A 19,611-nucleotide genomic window follows, 5' to 3' on the forward strand; every position below is an offset into this window, starting at 1 on the left:
TCATACGCGGTTGTGTACAATCACGTGATTAAACGTTTGATAAAACAAAAACAAAAACATGATTGTACATAACCAGTAACGCCACGTCTCACATATTTCACTTCTCATTGAGAAAGACTAAGCAATGTTCCATCTCTCTACTCCATTTCTAGTTATGGTTAATACTTGTTGCAAAGCAAGATTAAAGTTTCAAGTGTAAAACAAACACAACCACGTTTAGTTGTACTAAACAAAAAAAAGAGGCTATAAACTTTATTGAGATTGTGGGCACCATTAAAAGATGCTGTTTTGGTTAACTTTGTCAATGATCATGCTTTGGTGATACCGACAATACTGCCTCTAAATACTAGATCATGGGAAAGGAGCCCCAGCATGGACACTAGTTATCTCATGTTTGGACCCTCTTGTTAAACATGTGGAAGAACTTCAAATAAACGATTTTGTTACTTACTAAAAGTTAGGGTTTCTAACTTTGCGTCAAACATAAGATGTCACGATAACGGTATTTTAAATCAGTCACATTTTACGTGATAAGTTTGTGCGTGATTGGATTCAAATACTAGCACCGAGACATTTCGGAAGCGTGAAAGTTTTGCTCCTAATTGTGCCACGGATGCCTAGTTGAACACAAACCAGAAACTAGAAAAACACTTGGTATATATAGAATCCAATTATTTGCAGCACTAACTTTTGATGCCTAACATGGCGTTTGTGATAAGACCATCTCTGACATATAAGAGGAAATAACTATAAAATGGAACAGTGAAAGGGATAGTCACTAAACAATGGAAAGAAAGCATAGTTTAATGGATAAACAGGAGAAAAATATTATGAGGGGAAAGATGAGCTGCACCTCAATAATTATTGAGGCATTTAGGATGGGGTTTGGAAAAGCATAAAGCTAGTGACATTGATGCCTTATTTGATGACCAGAGAGTCACATGCATAACCAACATTTACACGTTCCTTTTTATACGTCATTTGAGTTTCTTTTCGTAATATACTTGGCTACTTACATGTAAAAAATCATTATTTGTAAACGAGTGATCTGCTAGTAGAGATAAATAAGTCATTACACACACTGAGTAATCTGTAAAAAGAGAATAAGCCATTACATACAAGGAGTGATTTACAAATAAAGAGAAATGACTTCTTACATACAATAAATAGTTTTGTAGGCAGAGAAATTTAACTCCTTATAAACAATAAATGGTCTACAAATAAAAAGAAATAACTCGTCACATATAATGACACGAATAGTGTTGTTTTTCTTTTTCTTCCTGGCATGGCCCCTTCACCCACAATCTGTGTGGTCCGACCTCTCTTATCACATTCAACACCCCTCCACTTTTCATCACTAAACTTTGTCACATCATACTTTATTCTTTAGTCCCATTAAGTCCCCTTTCTCCCTTAACCAACTTGAGAAAAAAATTCCCTTTCCCACTTCAAAGATTTCAATCACACAAACAAACCCCGAAACGACGTCGTTCAACTGAAAGTATCCAAACACAGAGTCCCGAGTGACCAACCAAACTAAACTTTGAAGCCCTATTCTCCAACCTTCCACTCTCTCTATATATATTTCCAATTAGCGTACAATTTCAGACACTCTTATCTAACTTACCACTCCTTGTATTTTCTTAATTGATTTCTGAACCTCAAAACCTAGCTACAATGCCGTCTGTGCACTCTAGCCCCTTCCACCACATAGAGAACTCAGCCATATTTAACCTAATCCGGCACGCTCACACGCCGGGCCAAAAACGTTCAACCAAATCTTCATCCGGAGGGCTTCTCAAGATGTTCAAGCTCTTTCCCATGTTAACATCAGGCTGCAAAATGGTTGCCTTGCTAGGCAGGCCCCGGAAGCCGTTACTGAAGGATCATGCCACAACAGGTACAATTTTCGGCTATCGAAAGGGGAGGGTAAGCCTAGCCATACAAGAAGACCCTCATTGCATGCCACTCTTTGTGATAGAGCTGCCAATGCACAGTAGTGTGTTTCACAAGGAAATGGCGTCGGATATAGTCCGAATCGCGCTGGAGAGCGAGACGAAGACACACAAGAAGAAGCTTATGGAGGAGTTTGTGTGGGCTGTATACTGCAATGGAAGAAAGGTAGGGTATTCTATTAGGAGGAAGCAAATGTCGGAGGATGAGCTTCATGTTATGCAAACTTTGAGGGGTGTTTCGATGGGGGCAGGGGTTCTTCCATGCCCTTCTGATCAGAAGGAGTATGCAGGAGATGGGGAGTTGACTTACATTAGGGCAAGGTTTGAGAGGGTGGTTGGATCAAAGGACTCTGAAGCTTTGTACATGATTAATCCAGATGGTGCTGCAGGGCCAGAATTAAGTATTTTCTTTGTCAGAGCTCATTAGTTTAATTAGCAAAAAATTATGTACTTTTTTATTAATTAATCTAGGTTATATATAATATAACTTTGTGTCTATGTAAACTAATTAAGGTTCTCAAATGCATGAATTGATTGTTTTGAGCTTCAATGATTGGAGTAGTTGAGTTCCAAAAAGTTTCATTTTTCTCTGACAAAGTAAATTCTGAAACTTCTCTCCACTTGACGGAAAAGGTATTCGAATTCGAGTGCAATGTGACATTATCTGTCCAATTAGCAATGGTCTATTTAGCATGGAGGAAATCTTCATGTGGACTATAATTGACTTATACAATAAATAAATAACAACTAAACTTTTTGGGTTAGCCTAAGTTTTAACGACCGGATAAGGTATAGAAAGAACATTACAATTAGGCCAACAATTTGATTTACCACACAAATCACAGCAGAAGAAATAAAAAAATTATGTCTCTCAAATCTCATGAATTGCCTTCAAGATATTGTCTTGATCATTCCATGATGATACATAGGAAAGAATAAAGGGCTGGAAAGTGTTTGGACCACATTCTTTTATCTTTGAAATTAATGTTTTCTGCCCCAACCCCCTTTCAAATATAAAATTAAAGAAAATGAGAAGGAAAAGAAATTGAAATATGCCTCTGATATGTATAATTCAGAAAATTCTCCTCCGGCATGACCGGAATAGCGACACGGATGACAACAGTGCCATTGAATATCAATGCTATGGTACCAATGTTGATATTCAGTAGATGTTACATCGATATTAGGTAGATATTGTTGACATAGTGTCGATATTTTGGTATCAGTACATCAATATAATGTTGTTAAGATGACGTTGATATTTGGTTACTATATCTTGTCTATGTCGCTCAGTCGGGTCATGTGCCATCTATGCACGCAACCCCCTTTCCAAAATAAATTTATAGAAAACAAGAAGGAAAAGAAATTAAAATGTGCCTCTAGTATGTATAATTCAAAAGATTCTCCTCTGGCATGACTCGAATAGCGATACAGATGACAATAGTGCAATTGAATATCAATGATATGGCAACAACATTGATATTCAGCAGATGTTACATCGATATTAGGTAGATATTGTTGGTATAGTGTCGATATTTTGTATCAGTACATCAATATAACGTTGTCAAGATGATGTTGATATTTGGTTACTATATCTCGTCTATGTCACTTGAGTGATTTTAATTATTTTAATGAATCTAGGGGCATTCAATCAGGATTTTACGTAGTTCTCTGAAATTCAATGTGTATTTAATCAGGATTTTGAGATAGTTTAACAATATCATTAGAAATATGGGGGCATTCAATTAAGATTTTAAAGAAGTTTATAACATTCCAGCTGTATTCAATTAAAATTTGATTTTAAAGAAATTGAAAAGGTTGAGGAATTTGAGAGAATTTGAGAGATTTCGTGGTGTATTTTAAACATATCTCATATTTCCCCATGAGATTTCAAGGGAATTGAATCAAAATTTTACATGAAATCTCTATAAATCAATTAAACTCCTTAAAAATCTATTAATTTATAAATTCATTGAAATCTCTTAAATTTCTAATTGAGTACGCACTCCCGCGTATAATGTTTAGTGAGGCCTCAAAAGCCCAAAAGTGAGTTGTACTGGATTCAGTTGGTGGTCCAGTAACAAGGACAGTAACGGGCAACAAGAATGGGCTTCTAGCATTGTACAAAACCTGCAATTGCTCAAGCTTCCAAAATCCTTGTATGAATCCTTGCTAACCCAACTTTGTTATTTACAGGACTCAAATACTGGTGACGGTCAAGATCAGCTTATACGCGCTTGTGTGACTGTTTCTAGTTTTTCTCTTCTGTCACTTAGGAATCATTATTCTGTTCGACAGAAATATCTAATAGACTGTCTGGCCCAATCACTAAAGAGCATAACGCTAGCATTGAAGTTTGCATGTACATGAGATTGTGGTACTCAAATGAAAAGAACCCTACTGATTTTTTTTACTACGTCGGACAATCCACCTAGTCCAACTCTTGGACATAATAATTTCCGACGTAATAGACAGAAATAGAAACAGGGCTTACGTTTCAGCTTTGAATGCATTAAATTAAAGATGGTCAAAGAGAGTTGTCCAGAAAAACCTCATCCAAATGAATTGAAGCCAACCTTATTGGATAGGGATTGGGTTAGGTTGGTAAGAAGAATATACTTAATTAGATCTTCCCTAGTTTGAGAAGTCTTGTGCTTTGGTTTTTTTAATTTTGATCCATCTGTCAGCAGCTTTGCATCCATTTGAGTTTCTGTTTATAAAAGCGACTTGTTAATTGTAATATTGTAGATAATTGCTAGATTTATAGCTTTTGATCTTTGGAAGGTTACAGTTATTAGTCATATAGCACAAAAGAGACAATTTAACTCTTTTGTGAGGGGGGCAGGAAAGCGTTCTTTTTGTGTATATATATTTATTTAATCTTGTTTATGTTTTCTGTTTCATTTATTTAATCTGATGATGATAAATTTTTTTTTTTTAATACAACTATTATATTAGAGTTATGTTTTAATCTGTTAATCTACGTATGCAAAGAGATGAGGTGTCGTTTTCTAATTTTCGAAAGAAATCAACACATACAAATTAAGCTTAGGAAAGGAGCCTTTCCTAATATATTAATCTAAAACGAATGAACGCCAAAACAAGAGGCAAAGGAAAAAAACCGGGCGGGTGTAAGAAAAACAAGGAGAATATCAAACAACCGTGGTTGACCAAACTATTGACCGGCACGAGAAGGACAAGGCACTAGCTCTCACGCGGTTTGGGCTGCCACCCTAACCGTGGGACCGACCCAACCGGCAACTGGGTTGGAAGGGGACATCGCGGGACACCCTGATAGTTACCAGACCAGGTATCCCAAATCTCCTCCCATCAGTGAATATATCTACCAATGAAAGAAGGAGTCCAAATTTGGGGCCCACCTGCCGGTACCTACCGTACATAATCATCTCTTTTTATCTGTTTCTCTTCGAATTTTTGTTACATTGTTCTGCTTGGAAAAAACTTTGCAACTTATATCAGAAAAACATAAGAAAGTATTTCTATAGTTATAGTAGCACTGTAGATCTGCCTTTGGAGCGATGGTATAAAGAAAATGTTTTTTTTTCTCAGAAAATTCGAGGTTGGAGTTAGAGTTCCGGGGCCTTACGTATGGGAGTGCAATTTAGAGTGAGAGTTGCCCTAAATATGGAATTTACAGATTATTTTATCAAATGTATTTGCTAGATTTTCTTCACCAAATTATTACTCGTAACGAGACTCTAAATGATCTTACAACATGCATTTACGTGTCTCTCAATCGTTCGTACACACACTAATCACCATGTGCTTTTTTGCATCGCTCACACAATTAATTCTAGCACATCTCTTTTGCGTCTAAATGACCAATTCTAGCGCGACTCTAATTTGAGACTAAAAGTTAACATTATGGTCAGTGCCCTACAGCTCCAGGGCTTTTTTTTTCTACTAAAGGACATTGGTACATATATAGTTCTTTTTGTTGTAATGAAAAATCTGAAACAAGTCGGTGACTAATCTGATGCCAGCTAGCTGTGGTATCAACTGCCCAACTGCTTCTTGCCAAAAGTTCACCACAAGTCCGCCAAAATTCATTAATAATGCCACGTGGGCGCCTAGAATGCAATCATCACAACGATCGTGTTCAGATCGCGAGATCTATATTACTACTGAGCTCGTCCGCGCGTGGGTCTCAGTTTTCTGCCCGAGGCCTTTTGGGAGCTCACTGGCTTCGGGTTCCGTAGGAACTCCGAAGTTAAGCGAGAAGGGGGCTAGAGCAATCCCATGATGGGTGACCCACTGGGAAGTTGTCGTGTGAGTTCCCAGAAACAAAACCGTGAGGGCGTGGTCGGGGCCCAAAGCGGACAATATCGTGCTACGGTGGTGGAGCGGGCCCGGGAAGTGGTCCGCCCCGGACCGGGATGTGACAATTTGGTATCAGAGCCTAACCCTGGCCGTGGTGTGCCGACGAGGACGTCGGGCCCCTAAGGGGGGTGGATTGTGACATCCCACATCGCCCGGGGGGTGATCCTTAAATGTATATTCACATCCCTACCTAGCACGAGGCCTTTTGGGAGCTCACTGGCTTCGGGTTCCATGGGAACTCCGAAGTTAAGCGAGTAGCGCGCGAGAGCATTCCCAGGATGGGTGACCCATCGGGAAGTTCTCGTGTGAGTTCCTAGAAACAAAACCGTGAGGGCGTGGTTGGGGCCCAAAGCGGACAATATTGTGCTACGGTGGTGGAGCGGGCCTGGGAAGTGGGGCCCAAAGCGGACAATATCGTGCTACGGTGGTGGAGCGGGCCCGGGAAGTGGTCCGCCCCGGGCGGGGATGTGACAATTTGGTATCAGAGCCTAACCCTGGCCGTGGTGTGCCGACGAGGACGTCGGGCCCCTAAGGGGGGTGGATTGTGACATCCCACATCGCCCAGGGGGTGATCCTTAAATGTATATTCTCATCCCTACCTAGCACGAGGCCTTTTGGGAGCTCACTGGCTTCGGGTTCTATGGGAACTCCGAAGTTAAGCGAGTAGCGCGCGAGAGCATTCCCAGGATGGGTGACCCATCGGGAAGTTCTCGTGTGAGTTCCCAGAAACAAAACCGTGAGGGCGTGGTTAGGGCCCAAAGCGGACAATATCGTGCTACGGTGGTGGAGCGGGCACGGGAAGTGGTCCGCCCCGGGCCGGGATGTGACACTAGGGATCACGCAATCGTGTCCGTTCACCGTATATCGTGCGGTCAGAAATCATTTAAAATTTAAAATTTAAAATTCAAATATAAATAGTACCTAACGAAAACTGACCGCACGATATACGATAAACGGATACGATTGCGCGATCCCTAGGATCCCTAGGGAATGGATCCGGCGAGGATCCTGGTTCGAACAATGGGTGCCAACTTGCCCAATAAGAAAGGTAGCCCGAGTGAAAGTTCGTTCGATTTGACGATCGAAAATTGAAAGTAGTGTGTGAGAAATAAAAAAAAAAGTGTGAAAAGCACTAACCTTAAAAAATTGCTCATTTTTTCGACAAAAATTTATTTAACCTGAAACAAATTAAACAACCAAAAGAGATTTGTATGTTTGCTACTAGGGTCTCATGCTGATTGTGGGTTATTAAAGATGTAGCAGAAGGGCTGAGGCCGTACTTAATATGAACACTTTAAATTGACACATTATAGCGTATGAAGAGTAGAAATACTATAACTTTATCATTTAATTAGTCTAAAACATTATGACATTATTTGGTGTTTAGAATTAAATTGGATATGATAACTTAATAAATCCAATGTACATTGAACATAAATGCATTGTATCATAATAAAGTTCAATTATAACAGTATTGTAGAGTTGAAAATATTAAGTTTACTCTGAATTCGACCGATAGAAGTATGCATTCATTTCTTCATTCTTGTACATTGAACTTAAAGAATTATCAAATATCATAAACACCAAACAAATTCTACATAATTCGTTTCTTTAGATTATATATCGATCGATCGATAATCACTTTACAAATTTTGCACTAGACGACAAAACAATGAAAACTTTGGGTATTACTATTGACTGAGGGACGGGTAACGCTCGACGAAGATGAGTAGAACTTTATTGGAAGAGAGCCTCAAAAGTCAAAGAGGGGGTTCAACTGAAATCACGTGAGATTCTTACAGCCTGGGAGTGGGACCTTCCTACGTCTAAGAAGTCTTAATCTTAATTTTTTGTTATTTACAAGGAGGGCCTTCCTTTTTATCGGGGTTTGCTTTTGGGACAGGTTCTATCAGAAGCCGTTGATTTCCATATTTAAGTGACTCTTTAGGCTAAAGGGACTGATTGATGCGGACTTTTTCACGGACTAAGATTGTCTTCCTTTTAACTTTTCATCTTCTTTTACTTTTTCAGTTATTAATTTCATAACAAGTTAATTTAATACTCCAGATTCTGCCACCTCATCAACAACACTAAAACAACTTTAAAGCCCAAATTTCCTAACTTTTTCTGCTGCCTTTCCGCCCTCTCCTATCTGCCTTTTATGTTGCCTTTGTTTCTGAAATGCATTTTACATAAGCCTGGAGTACTAATACATGCTTCCAATACAAGCATAACTTTTTTGCATATTCAAAATTAATAAGTATGGACTGCAGCACAAGAATATGCAGATTCAAAATTATACACAAAATATTTGTTTCGCATAAACCAACGAGATCCAAACCTATCTAACTCAAGAACTTTGCCTACAATCTATTGTACTTACAATAGAAGCAAAATTTTCAATTAAGCCTCTGGTAATGCAGGCTCAACAAGCCCAAAATAACAATAAATTGGCCTCTGCAATCCCTATGTATGGCATAGCTGCTTCTGCAATAACAATAAGTTGTCTTCCTCTCTTCATCTCCATTGGTCACCACTTACATTCAAAATCAAAGCCTATAATCATCAAAATCAATCATTTTCCATCCTATATGCAATAGAGAAAAAGATATATGTGAGAAAAAAATCATCATCTCAAATTTGTTTATTTACGGAGGAGGATGTGAACTTTAATTGACTAGTACTAAAACTTTTGTATACTTTAAAATTGTTCTCAATTACTCTATAAAAACAAATAATGGGACACGTTCAATCAGGAAAAAAAGGACCCCAACACGTTATTAAAAAGAAAATACAAATCCTATAGCAAAAGCAAGCAAAAAAATAAAAAATAAAAAACATAAAACAGAAACCCGAGAAGACCCAATGAAGATGCAGTGGTGTAAAATGGTATAAGGATAGAGTTGCAAAAGTTTAGATGATGAACTTGTTGTGATTGTGACCCAGAAATTGAATCGGCGAGAAGTGAAGTTCAGAAAAATTGGAAGAGCGGGAAGGCAGCATAAAAAGTCAAAAAAATTGGGTTGAAAGATGCTTTAGTGCTGTTGATGAGATGATAAAATCTGAAGTATTAAATTAACTTGACATAAAACCAATAACTAAAAAAGTAAAAGATGATGAAAGGGGATGAAAAGTGATTGGGAAGACAATCTTGGGCCTTTTTCACAGCTGTTAAATTGGTTGTAAACGAGAGAGAGAGAGAGAGAGAGAGAGAGAGAGAGAGTCTGCAGCTAAAAAGTGGTCAAAAAAGTTGGTTGTGGCCCACTTGCGGTTTTGAAACTTTGTTTTGTGATTAACAGCTCTGAGTTTCCTGTCATGTGTTAAACGCTCCCTAATTTATAAAGTAGTCACGCTTCTTGTTCTTGAGACTTGTCCCATGTACGAGAATGATTTTATTCCTTTTTATTTTCAACTTCACGCAGGCCGAGGATGAGACCAACTTCCAGACGATATGGTCTCATCCTCGAGCATTTTCTAACGATTATTTTGTCTAATGATACTTCTTTATTTAATTGGAGATGATTTAAGTTAAATTTCTTATACGACAATCGTTAAATTGAAAAAAATATTATCAAATTTAATAGCTACCCTTGAGTTAAAATGTTAGTAAGTGTTTGATCAAATTTAACCAAACTATCTATTTTACGCATGATTTACGTCTTGTATAAATTTAACTGATAATATTAAATGACAGTTCAACGCTTTCAAAAAATTGTCACAAGGGAGAAAACATGACAGCTCACCTTGTCTCAATATATCGTGGGAAGCTCAAAATAGTAAAATGAACAAAACCAGAGGCTACAGACAAGGAAAGAAATATCCGTAAAAAAAAAATGATGATACAGACAAAGGGTACGCATCTACGCACTCGGTTCAAGTTAGCACCCCACCCACTTTACAAAAGCCAATTTCGTGGAAGTAGCCCTTCCCCTCTCGATCCCCTCCCATAAAAGTACTCAGAAGTGCATGCACCTCTTCCCCTAAATATATAATCCCCAAACACACAACCTTTCTCTCATTCATTTCAGTCCTCCCCTCACCCCCACTCTCAGGAATTTTCACAAACACCTCTCGGGCACTCACTCCCCACTCTCCTCGAACAAACACCAACACTGTATTTCTATGGAAGCATTGAATATTTGCTCGTCTTCTGCTTCGTCTTCCGACACGTCCTCGTCGGAGTCTTCTCTTCCGAGAAATCCCAATAAGCCCGAACGAATCAAGGGCCCGTGGAGCGCTGAGGAGGACCGGGTCTTGACCCGGCTCGTCGAGCGCTACGGGCCTAGAAACTGGTCATTGATAAGCCGGTATATAAAGGGACGGTCCGGGAAGTCGTGCAGGCTAAGGTGGTGCAACCAGCTGAGCCCGAGCGTCCAGCATCGATCCTTTTCGCAGGCCGAGGACGAGACCATCTTGGCCGCACAGGCCCGGTTCGGAAACAGATGGGCCACCATTGCGCGCCTGCTTCCGGGTCGGACCGACAACGCGGTGAAAAATCACTGGAACTCCACGTTGAAGCGGAGGGTCAGGGGAGATCAACTAACGGAGGGTGGCAGTTTTCTTGGCGCCGGCGGCAATGTGGGTAGCAATGAGGGGATGAGCACGAGTTCGGTTTCCGGATCTTTGGTTAATGGGTCGATGGAGTTTGACCCGTTGACGGAGTTGACTTTGGCACCGCCGGGGATTGGTAGCGGAAGCGGCGGGGCGATGGTGGCGGAGCAGCGGAGAAATAATGAGAGTGTGCCGGCGGGGTTTTGGGACGCGATGAGGGATGTGATTGCCAGGGAGGTTAGAGATTACGTGACGACAACATTTTCAGAGCCTTCGGGGCTTCTTTGATAAATTAATGATGTTTTGATTTAATTTCGGATTATGTTTTTGTTAATATGTTGGCTTCCATTAATTCTTAGAGGCTAAAAAATGTAAGATTGTTCGAATGAATGTAAACTAAAAAATATATATTTAATTCTTGTTTAAAAAAAAAATTATGAAAGTCATAGTTTTGTTAAAACTGGTGTTCCAGCCTGTCATCAACGAACAAGTAGAAACTGAGTAGAATAGACACAAAAGTTGTGGAGAAATATTTAGTTGTGACGGAAACACGGATGATACACCATGTATTTTTATGCAAGTAGTGGAAAATTTTAATTTTTAAGTTATTGATCTTTTAACACATATAACTCATCATTTATATAAGAACACGTGATGTATCATCTCGTGTAACGGTTACCAATGGCGGAGCCATAAAATATTTTATGGGTGGGCTAGCTAAAAAAATTACCCTAAAATCAAATTTTTTTGGTTTTTGCTACATACGTATTCTATGCAAAAATTTAAGTTTAACTTTTGTATTTATATACTTAAAATTTGCCTGGCAGGAACTCAATAAGCTTCGCAATTGCAAACTAACAAAATTACAATGAATCATCAAATTTCACATATATTTAGATTTAAACACAAGAAGAAGATAGAAAACTTGATATCTCAATTACAATCACACAACTAGATCAAAGCAAAACATTGAAAATAGAAGTAAAGACAATATTAAAAAATTGGTTGAAACTAATATAAACCCCACTATATCAAAGGAGAATAATCTTGAACAAAATGACATCACAATTTTCGTGGTAATTTTTATATTTTTAATTGTGCTAAATACTCACTAGGCTAGTTTCATTAAAAATAATTCTTCTTACACATTTTTTTTGTCTATTATATCTACACACTAAAATATATATACATACAAATCCTCCCTGAACTATAGCCCACCGTAGCCCTTAGTGTGGCTACGCCATTGACGATTCACTGAAAAATCTCTCAAAATCAAGATGTTACATGCTACAATTAATTAGTTCGAGATAGATGAAACTTTAATGCAGTAACAGAAATAATATTGCATATGTACTCATACGTAATTTGAAAAATAAAAAATATTATTATTTTGATGCCTATTTTTATGTTTTGTCCAAATATAAAATTATTTTCACTGTTTAATGACATGCATGTGCTTTTTTAAGTCTAAGATTGTTTGCAAAATAACGTATATCACATATAATATAGCTAGACATCAAAAACGGGAAAGTAGATTTCACGATATTTTGTTTCGTCATATTTATTAGAACGTTAATTTGACGGATGTGCTTGTTTATGCGCATCAGTTTTTTTTTTCTAATGTGATGGAATCTTCAAATTATCGCGATACCAACTAGTTTTGGGATTTAGAAAATTTTAGATGCTTGATGGACATTTTGTTGTAATTTGATTTTTTTTTAAGAAGTCGGAAACTTTGTTCATCAAATCGTTCAGACAAATTTGCATGTCATACATGTTCATATGCCAATTATTTTTTTTGAAATTTGAGATTATCTATCATAAAAATACGTACGATTTAAAAATATCGTGTACACGGTTGAATTAACCATGTCGTTTATGTCGGTATGGCAGATTTTCCGTAACTAATTTAGTATAATATAGTATAACGCTTTTAGCTAATGAAATTCCAGCTGGTGAGAGAATATAATTAGCAGCATATAGCATGTTGTGTACATCCATTGAAACACTGAACAACATTTGGGATAAGAATGTATTATTTAATTTATTATCGAATACCAACAAACGCTAACGACTTAATTTATTTAATCTAAATAAGATTAATAAACTGGTCAACGCTATTGTTGACCAACTTCAGAGTACTTCAATATTGATGGAAAATTAGTTAACTTACACATCATGGAATAATAAGCATATTATTTGTTACACCTAATTAAGAAAGAAATTGGGTAAGATATTTACATAAATTTGTGTCCATTATCTTCAATCATACATGAGTGGGGAAAATTGGTTGAATCAGTTATCTAATTAGGCAAGCATTCCAAGTTAGCAAGAAAACCTTAGGTAAACTAGGTTTTTCAGACGACGAGTATAAAGTCTCGCCTCCTACTATGGACACACCCCTAGTAAGCCCTAAAGCTAGTGTACCCTCGAAAGGAAAGAAGGCCAACATCTGAAAAAAAATATGTTATTCTTACTATGTATTCGTATTATCTTTCTAATAGAGATGAGACTTTTATATATATATATATATATATATATATATAAGTAGGTCCCACCTGTATTAGAGATATGATACAAATTGATAGTAAGTTTTGACGGCTAAGATCAGCTCCACAACTTGTCAACCGTTAAATCAATACAAATGACTTGAAAGCCAAAGGTTTTCTTCAAGAGTTTAGGTATTTACTATTTAGAATCAAGCAAAATATGTTTCATATTTCCGAATAAAAACAGATTCAAAGTCTTTGAAAACAATTTAAACCCACCGCCGACTTGTAATATATATTTGAAAACTAAGTACGCGAGGACTTTTTCACCATCTTTTCTTCCACTGGAGGAAAAGCTAACAAAGCATACGTATGGTCGAATAGCGGCACCTTGTTTTGGCGCGGTTGGAAGCAAAACTGTCACTTTGTGTTCCCCACTTCTGCTTCTACAGAAGCACTTTTGGATTTGTGTGATCGATTCACGCATGCATGGTCTGCACGTTTTAAATGCTCATGCCAACATCGTAGAAAAGTTTTTTATGGATGTGATGTGAGTCATGCAAGTAATAGACATTATTGGTCATAGTTTCTGGACTGTTAAAGGCCCATAGGCCATGGCCAATTTTTTGTAGGAGACAGATATTCTTGGATATAAACTACAGTGTGAAGTAGCCCGTCACAATGCATACGAGAGAGAGTGTCGGTTGCAGTTACTGCTATAAATTGGTTCTAGTTCGATTTAGTACCAGGTATGGCTTGTCATTGGCTCGTCGAAACTTAACTCATGATAGAAACAAACCAAATCTAGTTTGGCGCAGCAAGTCAGGCTTGAACATTAGTATATTTGAGTAGGAACCATATTATATGAGGTAACGGATCACAGTGCAAACGAAATGTAGACCGGATACTAGGTGCTAAATCCCTACCTAAGGCTTTCATGTTTTAGTACAAATTTAACTTGTATGAATATGAATTAACCATTCAGATAAGAATTAATTATGATAAATGGTTCAGATTAATCATTCGGATAAGAATCAACCTAATTAATGGTTCAGATTTAAACTGACAAAATCATCTTTATTGTGTATATGACTCTATGAAAATCAAGAAACAAGTACAAATTATTCAGACACGATTCTCCCTACAAGTATCATGGGAAAATTATTATTTGACTCGAAACCCTCCAGAATAATCGAAGTACATAATCAATCTGGTGTGCGTGCGTGTGTATTTTTGTACACCGTCTCTTCTTCCCGGACCTTTTTATTTGTGTGTTTTCAAACTCTGCGATTAATTATTCCAACGTGGCAGTGGGATGGCAAACAGCTTCATCAGCCCATCCTTGCAGTTCTTGCCATCTTTTTCACCACTGGCAAAGTAATAAGGACTCCACTGAGTCAGCTCCACCTTGAAGCCGTCGCCACCTCCCTGCATCTGACTCGCCAGCAGCTTGGCGTTGCTAAAGTCGCAAGTTATGTAGCTCCATAGGTTCGGCAGTTGGTATACGCTGTAGCCGGAGTTCGCCTCACTCGGTGGATCGTACTTGAAAACTGCAAAAGTTAAACCAAGAACTTATACACTACACACACGTAAATAGTTGACGTATGCATGCATGGAATAATCGATCTACGGAATAATGGACATCTGTATGTCCATTTTTTATTAAAGAACTAACTGCCGATGTTGTCATTGATAATGCGTTGATATCGTAGTCACATACACATGTTATCGTACAATATAAAAGCATGTCTATTAAAATTCAAGAAGGGATGTCATGCACATAGAATTTTGATGTTAAATGATACTAACCTAGTTGGTCATTTATGTAAAAGGGGCTGTTTTGGAGCGCCCAGTCAGTGTAGTTGTAGCCGAAACGCCAGCCTTCAGACCCACCAACAACCACGGTTCTGGCCTCAGTCACTGCCAAGAGAGAGGCAGCAGCTAGGAGGAGGATGAACCCTTGCGCATTAGAACTCAAAGCCATTGCTCCTCTAGTAATGTCCTTACAAAAATATAGAAACTTGATTGTGTGAGAAGGCGATGAGAAAACGTGAGAGGGTTATGGGGTTTATATAGGAAATCGAAAGTGATTAGATTTGCCTGTCTCTTTGGTTTCAACATTTTTCACATTTTCAGATTCCAGAAGCTGAATTTCAAAACCCTATTTTCTCATTTGGTAATTACTGAATTGCCAACTTTCAGATTACATCATAACTTTACTCGTTAGTTGATTGTGTGACAGCATGACCAGAAGACTGCAGGGGTAAAAGAGTAAAAATGATTGGTTGACAAGTGATTCTGGTCATCGTAAATTTGGTAATCATCCATTAAGTACAAGAATGTCATGCAATGGCTATGATTAGTGGCGCATTAACAGTTTAAGAGGTCAGCTAAGGCAACGGAGGGTAGGTGTGGGTTCGTTTACAGACGAGAATTAAACGGTCAAACAACGGCATGTGGAAACTTGGGAATTTTTACAATCTTAATATGATCAAGGTGTCTGTTTGGTTAATGAGAAAATTTGGATGAAGGGAAGGAATAATAAGTTTTGAACATTTCTCTGGAAGATTTTTACTCTCCTGCACATATGTACTGCGCGCATGCCCCAATTACAACAAACCTCAGCCCTCCATTTTTTATAGATTAAAAACCGGTGGATGTGATGAGTTGATACGCGCAATACGCAGCCATGTGCAGGGGGCAATGCACAGGGTAGAAAAGCTGTTCTCTGGAAACCCTATGATGAATGACAATTGGGCTTGCTAAAAAGTGCACCCTTTTCTGGGTCTGAACAGTTTTCTTAAAAGCCTACTTGTGATTGACGTATTCTTACCCTACAAATATACAAATAACGGGAATTGTTTATTGCGGATTTGCTCCACCCTATGCACATTACTTCAATCCTCTTCCTCGCTGTTTAGATTAGTTTAAAGTATAATATCGACCGTGTATATAACTGGAAACAGAAACAGTAATTTCTTTGAAGATACGTGGCAAATCCTGTAGAACTGGTTCGGCTTACTGTTTTAACGTACTTTTGCCTGCAGCCCAATCGAAAGCAAAAATCAAATTGAACACAACTAAAAATCTGGAGATTCAACATTACTCATCTGGAAGTTGTAAACTACCGCCAGCTAAGGGCATTAAAGCAAGTGTGGACCCCAAGTATTCTTGAATGTGACTTGGATGAGTTATATGCTTGCAGAATCAACAAAATTATTCCCTTTTCTGGGTTGAAAACGATGCGTTCTAGGCCTTGTTAAGCTTGTTATAGCATGTGGATTTTTGAATTTTAGCCTTTTCCACCTATTTCCCCAATTCAGTCACCAATTTCTACCAGCTGCTGAAGTTATTGTGCTCAGTAGACCACATTGACTACTTTTCCCTTGTAATTACTTTTTCTGTTGAATGGTTTAATGTGATCGTAAAGATCATGTGGCTCCGGTGATCGATCAAATGAAAAATATGGCAATTGCTTAAGGAAAAAACTTGAATCTATACGTTACAGACAAATCACAGTTTGATACGTTGTAGTATTTGTTGCAAAAATGCTTGAATCTTGATTGGTAAAGTATATCTTAACTCGTTTTTCTTTTCAACTACAACTAAGTTAGAGAGGCAATTCAAAAATTCAAAGAAGTCTCCCAAATTCATTTCATCCTTCCAAAATCATTGACACCAACATCACAGAATGTATGGCTTCCCTGCTCTAATAATGTACCCAGCAACAGAGAACAGATGAAGATGGAAAATAAAGAATAAAAAAAAAAAAAAAAAAAAAAATAGGAAACTTGTTGGGTAGGTACCAATACCAAATCCAAAACCCAATAGCCAGAAATCAAACATTTGCAGTTTGTGGAGGTTGAAGCTCAGATTCTTGCTGGGTTTGTGCTGGGTTTGCAGTTGCAGATGAAGTAGCAGACACATTAGGCCTTGGAATCTGAGTGTTGATTCTTCCATCAAGGCAGGATGCACATTTCGCTTCTGCCCAGCTCCCCAAATCGTAATGTCCGTACCCCAAAATACTCCTTCCAGAGCAGACCCTTCCAATCACAGCAGCAACCAGACCCAAAAGTAGCACCACAATAAGAACACCAACAACTGCTCCAACGGAGCCATGGGGTGAGTGAGAAGTGTTGGTGTTTTGCTGCAACACAAAGTCTGGTGGAGATTGCTGGGTCTGATCAAATGGCCTTGACATTTTTTGGGCTGACCCGGAAGAGGGAAATGCTGGGTTTTCTGCTCCTTGTGCCTTGAAATGCTGTCCAAATGCTGCAAAAGTTTAAAGCTTTTTTGTGAGTTGCTCAAGAAATCAGAATAGGGTTTAGGCCTTAGGGTTTTTGTGGCCTATTGTGAGCAATGCATGATTTGCTTTTTGGAACTTGATTCTTGGATTTAGGCTTTAGGGATTTATTCACATGTTCGGAAGAAAAGGCCAGATCTAGAGTTTATTCTCATCAATTGATTTTTTATTTTACGGCTTTTACCCCTTTTGGGACAAGTAAATTTTCGTAGCTAGTGAAAGAAATCAATGTAACAGTAATACCCAAGATTATATATTTATGAGATTCTCATATATGACCTCGTCTAAATGCCCTACGCAAGTTCTCTAGAGGTGAAGGAAAGTTCGATGCGACTGTCTTGAATGAGATGGTGGAATAACTTTGAAATTTAAACTTAAAATCTTTTACGTATAAGTAAAAAAAAAAAATTTCACTAGCTCGTAATACAATCATTCACTTAAGTTACATTTAAAATTGGAGGAACCCAAGGGCGAGTAAAGGACAAAAGCAAAGTAAAAAGTAACTGGAACAGTTGGAATCTTGGAAGCGTATAATCACTTTCCAAGAGAAGCACTTTTCGGAAAAACGTCATCGAGCTATGTCAGTTCCTTTTCTGTCACCGTGTGAAGAAATCGTGCTAACAAATACCACCGCCAATTCTCTGAGTCACACATGATTCATGAACATGTAATATGGGATGGGGATTGAGCCTGACAAAATTGGGCTTGTAATTGGGCTTCAATTGTTTTACTACTTTTGATTTTTGTTACTTACGCAAAGGTTTCTTTGGGCTTGGGCCCTTTGTGAGAATAAAGGGTTGACCCTGCAACAAGTTACTTCATCGATATTAAAGTTCGAATTGATGTTATTTTGTAGTTTAAATAAATTTAATGTGGAATATCGCTCGTTAATAAACAGGACAATTGTTAGTGAATCTCCAATCTACACGTCTCCATAAAAAAATTATCTTAATAAAATTGAACCATGCATATCAACAAATATCTTAAAAAGTTAATACAAGATAAACTCCAACAATATTATATCTCATGAGAAATGTTAAAGAGACTTTTTCAAAGTGGAACTTTTTGTTATTTTACAATTTAATGTCAATTTCTATACCAACATTATAAATCGATGTAGCAAAAATGTGAGGTAATAGAAAAGCTATAAAGGGCCATATTTCTAAAAAAATGTCTCGTTAAAAAAAAAAAAAAGAAAAAAAAAAGAAGAAAATATCCTGAGCATTTCTTATCTTAATCCTTGGCTTCTCAGTTAAACCGCCCTTCTAGATGCCATGTGCAAGTGTATGGATAAGATTGTCAGGCCTCGGAATAGTGCTGACGTAAGCATGGTGACGCCACTGCCTATGATTGAGTTCCACGGTGTGCAGGACCATGCTATTATTTTGAGCCAATCCTAAATGATTGAACGAATCACATCGCATTGTCCAGATAACCAGTTTAAAACTGGTTTTATACACGGATTAAGTTACCCTATTTTCAAGTAATTAGCTTGATCAAAACTTTAGTTGTGCATCATACTAAGTTAATATCGAACTTACCATTTATGATAGTTTATCAAAATCTTCCACTTGCAAAATTGAGGAAAAAATATTGTTAAATCGTAATAAAACGTGGTAATCGGATTCTTGAATTTGTGCAGGTGGAATTTTGTGTGGGGCTGATGAGTAATCCACAGTAAGACTATGGGGATGCCCACTTCATAATTTAACCTAATGATCACAACATGACAAGAAATGGATGAATAATGTTGAAGCTTAAACAGCTGGCCCGGGGATAAATAGCACCTTACAAAAATTCTTGTGTTGTGTTTGTTGGTTCATCTCCCACTGGGATTGGCTAATTTAATCCAAGGCCAAGCAGAAAGAGTGAAGATGAGCGATCCCAACGGCGGAGGTAGACCCGGCCAGGCCCCGCCAAACGGCGGTGGGGGTAGAGCACCAGTGCCACCTAGAGGAGCCGTAATCAAGCA

The 19,611-nt window shown here is 38.0% G+C and overlaps 4 protein-coding genes across 4 annotated transcripts; 2 read left to right on the plus strand and 2 right to left on the minus strand.

The window, feature by feature from the left end:
• Positions 1 to 1,595: 1,595 nt before the first annotated feature.
• On the plus strand, positions 1,596 to 2,505 carry LOC137745622 (protein MIZU-KUSSEI 1-like). The gene has a single exon (XM_068485608.1). The coding sequence runs from the start codon at positions 1,678 to 1,680 to the stop codon at positions 2,380 to 2,382; it is 705 nt and encodes a 234-aa protein (XP_068341709.1). The 5' UTR covers positions 1,596 to 1,677; the 3' UTR covers positions 2,383 to 2,505.
• Positions 2,506 to 10,277: 7,772 nt separating this feature from the next.
• LOC137717597 (transcription factor MYB73-like) lies at positions 10,278 to 11,342 on the plus strand. Its single transcript, XM_068457013.1, has one exon. It carries the CDS (start codon positions 10,419 to 10,421, stop codon positions 11,133 to 11,135), a length of 717 nt encoding a protein of 238 aa, XP_068313114.1. The 5' UTR covers positions 10,278 to 10,418; the 3' UTR covers positions 11,136 to 11,342.
• A 3,081-nt stretch (positions 11,343 to 14,423) lies between these two features.
• LOC137730772 (early nodulin-like protein 2) lies at positions 14,424 to 15,360 on the minus strand. The gene is made up of 2 exons (XM_068469734.1): positions 15,146 to 15,360; positions 14,424 to 14,886 (listed from the first exon to the last, which is right to left on the minus strand). Exons 1-2 carry the CDS (start codon positions 15,318 to 15,320, stop codon positions 14,627 to 14,629), a joined length of 435 nt encoding a protein of 144 aa, XP_068325835.1. The 5' UTR covers positions 15,321 to 15,360; the 3' UTR covers positions 14,424 to 14,626.
• A 1,814-nt stretch (positions 15,361 to 17,174) lies between these two features.
• LOC137726960 (uncharacterized) lies at positions 17,175 to 17,537 on the minus strand. The gene has a single exon (XM_068465943.1). The coding sequence runs from the start codon at positions 17,535 to 17,537 to the stop codon at positions 17,175 to 17,177; it is 363 nt and encodes a 120-aa protein (XP_068322044.1).
• Between the last annotated feature and the right edge of the window lie 2,074 nt (positions 17,538 to 19,611).

The sequence above is a fragment of the Pyrus communis genome, chromosome 1 (genome assembly GCF_963583255.1).
Source record: "Pyrus communis chromosome 1, drPyrComm1.1, whole genome shotgun sequence".
NCBI classification, from domain to species: domain Eukaryota; kingdom Viridiplantae; phylum Streptophyta; class Magnoliopsida; order Rosales; family Rosaceae; genus Pyrus; species Pyrus communis.

Coding starts and splice junctions, on each gene's coding strand:
- LOC137745622 (XM_068485608.1), top strand. CDS start 1,678: ATGCCGTCTGTGCACTCTAGCCCCTTCCACCACATAGAGAACTCAGCC.
- LOC137717597 (XM_068457013.1), top strand. CDS start 10,419: ATGGAAGCATTGAATATTTGCTCGTCTTCTGCTTCGTCTTCCGACACG.
- LOC137730772 (XM_068469734.1), bottom strand. CDS start 15,320: ATGGCTTTGAGTTCTAATGCGCAAGGGTTCATCCTCCTCCTAGCTGCT. Junction 14,887..15,145: donor TTACATAAATGACCAACTAG/GTTAGTATCATT, acceptor TAACTTTTGCAG/TTTTCAAGTACGATCCACCG.
- LOC137726960 (XM_068465943.1), bottom strand. CDS start 17,537: ATGTCAAGGCCATTTGATCAGACCCAGCAATCTCCACCAGACTTTGTG.